The sequence below is a fragment of the Varanus komodoensis genome, unplaced genomic scaffold (genome assembly GCF_004798865.1).
Source record: "Varanus komodoensis strain SLA01 unplaced genomic scaffold, ASM479886v1 scaffold58, whole genome shotgun sequence".
NCBI lineage: Eukaryota > Metazoa > Chordata > Lepidosauria > Squamata > Varanidae > Varanus > Varanus komodoensis.
In genome coordinates, this window is record NW_025336197.1 from 3001838 (window position 1) to 3007837 (window position 6000).

Below are 6000 nucleotides of genomic sequence, written 5' to 3' on the forward strand. Positions count from 1 at the left end.
CTTATCAGTATGTCAAAGAACTCTCCAGCCCGGTTTGGTGCAATATGACTCACTGCTGCTGGCAAACACAGGAGTGCCGTGATGGAAGGAGAATGGCTACCTGTTCCCAGTACGCTCTTCCAGTATCGCTTGAGAGCTGGACTGCTGCCTAGATGTATGCCTTAAGACAAGAGGTGTGGGGTTATTTGGTTCCAGACAGGGTCCCATTTCTTTAATCTCTGAAAGAACAATCTGTCTTTTAATAAGATGCTAGTGTTCCTGCACGCAGAACCACACATGGCCAAGAGCTACAACCTGTGGTGGTGGTGGTGGTGGTGGTGGTGGTGGTGCTGCTGCTGCTGCTGCTGCTGCTTAGCAGCTCATTCCTTTCCCCACAGCTATTCCCTCTGGCTGTCTGAATTTTTCCTCTGCCACTAACTCCCACTTAAGCCACTAGCCAGGCAACTTCTCCTTCTCCAGCTCAGTTTTTTGGTCCTGGGGACATCATTGAACCCCACAGATTTACTGTCACAGGCCTACATGACATAGCGAAACTGTGGACAAACGTGTCAAAGCTATTCACTGCAAGGAGAACAACAAAACAAACATACAGACTGACATTCCAGAAAGGTGGAATGTATGCTGGTTAGAATGCAGCACTTAATGCATTGTAGTCACATCAGTTACAAAAATGAAGAGAATTGGTGAAATTTTAGATTTGTTTTTTAAAACCTGTTATATAGATAAGTTTTTAAAAAGCACAAAAACTTAAAGTTCAGAGACTACATGAGATGAAAACACACCTACTAATGGCCTCTGGTGACCGAGTGTTGCACCCTTAGATGGCTTTGGTGAAAACAATTGCAGTCTCGTGCCATGAAACATTTTCTTCTCATGGAACCACTTTTGGATAGTCTCTCTACACATTTAGAAATTTTGTCTAAATTGTTCATGTAACTTTGTTCAAGCAGATACAATATTAAACAAGCCCTTACATGGTTCGTGCTTTAGAACAGTTCGTAGATACTTGTTTTGTTTTTCAAAATAAAAGTGGAATAGAAATTAATTTCGGATGGAGTATTTCCACATGGAATGCAGTCATAAGCTTACTTAGATCCATTCGACAAAAACGAGACCTGACAATATTTTATTATACTAGTAATTTTCTTTCTAAAATACTTAAGTGTTATATGCTTGGAAATGTCAGTGGGAGGAGTGCCAGCATATTTTAGCTTAAATCTCTTACTGCCAATTACCAAACCTTGGCAGAGACACTTCAACCTTTTGCAGGGATCAAGGGGACTGCACAAAATATGGAAACTACCAAATGACTGATGTTCAAGGGAAAAGGACATGGGCCACAGGAAAGAGGCATAAGCAACAGCAGAACCTGGATTTGGCCTACAGAACTGAGGTTTTGTGTCCTGAGTTTACAGCCTAATAAGTGCAAAGAAATCCAAAAATCCTCTTGTGAGAGAAATGCATAATATAACCAGAAGAATATTCAATCCCCTTTTGAAAACAGAGCTTTTGGGTGGAGGGGAGGGACAAAATTCACTGTATCTGGAGAAATACAAAGGATTCTTATACATGTTTGCTCAGAAGCAAGTCCTATACATCAGTATGTGTATGGGAGAAAAGGGAAAAGTGTCCTAAAAAGGGAAAAATCTAGTTTTAGTCTAAAATTGAACCTAAAATTTCAGAGAGTTTGTTCATTGAATCACAGCTTTAGGCATCCCTATCAAATGTCATCTCTTTTCTTCTTTGCTCTTTCCTGCCCCAAAGAGCTAAGATCTACTGGAATTTGTTTATTCAACTTTATTTCATTTGCAGCTGACCCGCTGGTTGGAAGTATTGCTACTCAGTACATGACTAACAGAGCAGAGCATGACAGAATGGCCAGACAGTGGACCAAGAGATACGCTACATAAACTGGATTTTTGTCAAAACCTTGCATTGAATTATCTGTGATGGAAAGAGCTGCTTATGATTTTGAGGGGGTGGGACAGGGAAGGGGAGAAAGTGATAAAGAGTAGGGTATTTCTATAACAGATTTTATTCAGTCTTTTATTTCCTAAGATTTTGTTGTTGTAACTTAAGGTATCTTGCTACAGTAGACAGCTAGAATGGGGAATAGCATATTTTAAGACTGTCATTAGTTCAGCAATAGTAGCTCTGATAATAGCACCAAGAAGAATGTAAACTACTCTGACAATTGGAGGGGGGTGGGAAAGGGTGTTTGGTTATGTGTGATAGCTAAAAGATTAAAACAGCTTAATTTTGTACAGGTACATATATTTGGCATTTATGTAAAATTCTTTCAAGAAGACTCGCTATGTGTGTCAGGGGGTTTTTAAGTTTGATTTTTATTTTGTAAAAAGATGTTGGGAATATTTTTCCCCCATGGGAGGTGGGAGAGTTTGGTATTTAACAGATCCTTTTAAAAGACTGCCATCTCATCAATATGAAATATTGAGGTGTGGGCTATATGCTGCCTCACCTAGAATAGGTGAAATAGTTTATGTATTCATTTTTCTATGCCAAGTTACCTTTGTGAAAACGAAGGATTGAATTGGGTCTTAGGGCAACCTGTAGTGAAATACCTTAAGCTGTTTAACTGTAAGGCGTGGAATAGGAGTCACTCAGTGGATTGGTTGTATGTTGTGGGCTGACTAAGCCTGCATTTGTTACTGTGCTAATAAAAATATGTACAAAAAAATCCGCCTCTCTTCTGTCTTGTTGAAATAGCTCTAAATATATTCTGACAAAAGGATAACCTTGGGCAGTCATTAGATTTGTGAATCATGCAAATTCAAAATCAAGAAGGCACTCTTCGTCATGGCCTCTGTGCATCACACATATGGGTACTGCGCCTGCACAGTGCCTTTGGCCGGAAGATTGATAGTGAACGGTTTTTGGCGGGAAGCTCCGCTCCCCCTCCCCCTTGTGGCGTATAAGGAGCGGAGCGTCCGCCATTTCGTTCAGTCTTTGCGACCGCCGTTCACTGTGCCTCGTGCCACTTTCGACTTTCGCTTTGGCTATTCTTCGTTCTCTCCTTATATATTGCCCTTATACTACTTTCCCCTTACTTTGTTTCCCGCTTCTGTGTAGTTTTCTCTTGTTATTTCTTCTTCGATCTATCAAAATATACACACACACACACACCCTCTGCACTATGTCTCTTCTTTTCTTCTGTGATGGCGCAGCGAGCGGCTTTCTGCAAATGTGCAGACTGCGGGTCAAAAATGGCACCTACTGACCTGCACGACCTATGCCTCCTCTGCCTTGGAGAGGGGCATAGGATGGATAAGTGCGTTCATTGCCTAGCCTTCTCAAAGCAGGCTAGGAAGAACCACGAGAACCGGCTTCGGAGGCTCCTTTGGGATAGGGCTCTGATGCAATCAGACCCGCTCGTCTCTATCCCAAAACCTGGCTCCGCTTCTGTGGCTCCACACACCCTTCGGATGAAGGTGCGTCCGCTTCGGTGGCCCCCTCTGCTTCACCAAAAAAGAGGCATGAGAAGCGAAAGCATGCCGAAGAGAAGCCGGCAGGCCATAAGAAGGCCAGAAAGGAGAAGGCCTCTAAGCCTCCAAAGAAGACTAAGTCCACGGACCGTTCCCGACATCGGGACTCGGAGCCGACGGGACCCTCGGTACCGGTGGCGGTTACAATACCGACCCCGCCCGAACCGATCCTTCAGGAGGCCATGCGGGTTACCCCTCAGGGGTCTCCCTGACGTGTGGTCAACTTCCCGCCTGCACCCCTTCCAACTTTACGGGGGTCTATTTCGGATTGGGAAATCCAGGACTCCCCTCCTAGAGTGAGGTCACCGACACTGATGCCCGCGGTGACATTAGAAACAGAAGCTGGCCTGTCCCTACCAGGGAATCGGAGCAGCCACTCGGTAGAGCAACACCCGGAGAGTTGGCGTCGTCCCTACTACCAACCTTGGGGAGACCCGCTCTCTGTGGGGTACTACCCTGCTCCCAGGGCGCGATCCTCACCTCCGTCCCGCGACCAACCGCGGTCTGTGGATTCAAGGAGGGTGCCACCTCGATTCCCGCAAAGCGGAAGCAGCCGCTCCTTCTCGCCAGCGGAGTCATCATCTTCTGCCCCACCATACTACGGTGCTGATTCGGATGACTCTGAAGTAGACTCAACCTCCCCGGACGTCGTGGTGACATCCCAGGATCCTGCGTCACCCGATGAGTCACTCGTCTCCTTCACGGAGCTGATGTCGAGGCTTGTCCAGTCCCTGGACATCGACACTGCCCAGCGCCCGGGACCATCGACGGACAAGTTTTACGACGTCGTCCGCGGGGAGCAATCGACCTCCATCGTTCTGCCACTTATAACTACCCTGCAGCAGGCGATGACGCAGCCCTGGGACCTACCTTCATATCCTCAGCCGACGTCCAGGAGATATGAGTCTATGTACAGGGTCCGGGAAGAAGACATCTCCTTCCTGCTAAAGCACCCGAAACCAAACTCGGCGGTCGTCGAATCCTCACAAGGCAGAGAGGCGAGAGGACATATGGCGCCGAGGGATAAGGCGGGCCGGAAAATAGATTCCCTGGCCAGGCGAGTCTATGCTGCCTCGGGCTTAGGACTTCGCATTTCCAACTACGAGGCGACATTGGCGCGATATCAATATTTTATTATGCAGCGCCTCCACAACGTCGCCTCCACCCTCCCAGACCACCAGGGTGACCTTGCGAAGGTCCTAATCAAAGAAGCCATGCAGGTCACGGTGCAGCAGTTGTCCACGGCATGTCACCACGTGGACATTGACTCCCGGGCCTTGGTCGGTGCCGTTTCCCTCCGGAGACACTCACGGCTTCGGAATTGTAATTTCCCAGAGGAAACCAAGCGGCGAATAGAAGAGATGCCTTTTGATGGTTCCGGGCTCTTCCATTCACGTACTGACCACAAACTCAAGAAACTGCACAAGTCAAGAATGACGGCGCGCAGGATGGAGATCCAGTCACACAGCAGACGTAAGTGGTCCTGGAATCGGCCATCCTACAGGCAGTCATACCAGCTGAGACAGCTGCCGCAACACTGCCAGCAACAACAGCATCAACAGCGCCGCCGCCCTCAGCCCCAACAGCGCTTCTAACAGGGCCGCCATCGTTTCGACGATCGGAGGCAGCGCTGACGGGACTGGCGAACCACTCCTCATGCTCCTCTAATACCCACCCCCCTCTCATCTGGGGATCAGCTCCGAAGCCGACTCCCCATTTGGGAGTCCATCACATCTGACCGGTGGGTATTATCCCTCGTTCAACACAGCTATTGAATAGAATTCAACATTGTTCCTCCATCAAGTCCGATCCGGTCTACTTCATGTTTGCCGGTACTTCTCGATGAAATACATCAACTTCTCCTTAAAGAAGCGATTTGTCAAGTATTTCCATCTGACGGACTTCAAGGATTCTATTCCAGATACTTTACGGTCCCCAAGCGGGATGGTGGTCTACGTCCGATTTTGGATTTACAGGACTTGAATAAGTTTATTATACCGAGAAAGTTTCGTATGACCACCCTTCAAAACATTTTGCCATTGTTAAGGAGAGGGGATTGGTTCACCTCACTAGACCTGAAGGACGCCTACTTTCATATTTCAATTCATCCAACTTACAGGCGTTTCCTCCATTTTGCTGTAGCAAACCAACTTTATGAGTTCACAGTTCTACCCTTTGGACTGGCTACGGCTCCGAGAGTTTTTACCAAATGCATGGCTCCTGTCTGTGCCTTCCTATGCCTTCAGGGTATACAAATTTTCCTGTACCTCGATGACAGGCTGTTGGTCTCGCAATCCAGAGAAGGACTCCTAGACACCATCCATACAACCCATACCTTACTAGATAGTCTGGGCCTACGTATTAATACAGAGAAATCTTCTCTTCTTCCGACAAAGACACTCACCTTCATTGAAGCCCACTTGGATTCGACGTTGGAGAAAGCCTTCCTCCCTCAGGACAGACAGCAGACTCTCGCTCGCCATATCCATCGAATCCG

The 6000-nt window shown here is 47.1% G+C and overlaps 1 protein-coding gene across 1 annotated transcript in view; it reads left to right on the forward strand.

Moving 5' to 3' along the window:
- The window catches only part of LOC123033072 (ubiquitin-conjugating enzyme E2 E1), a 64738-nt gene extending 62035 nt beyond the window's left edge, over positions 1-2703 (forward strand). The window contains exon 6 of the mRNA XM_044449434.1: positions 1813-2703. Within this exon, the coding sequence (XP_044305369.1) occupies positions 1813-1910 (98 nt within the window). The 3' untranslated portion in view covers positions 1911-2703. The remainder of the gene's footprint in view (positions 1-1812) is intronic.
- The last annotated feature ends 3297 nt before the right edge of the window (positions 2704-6000 follow it).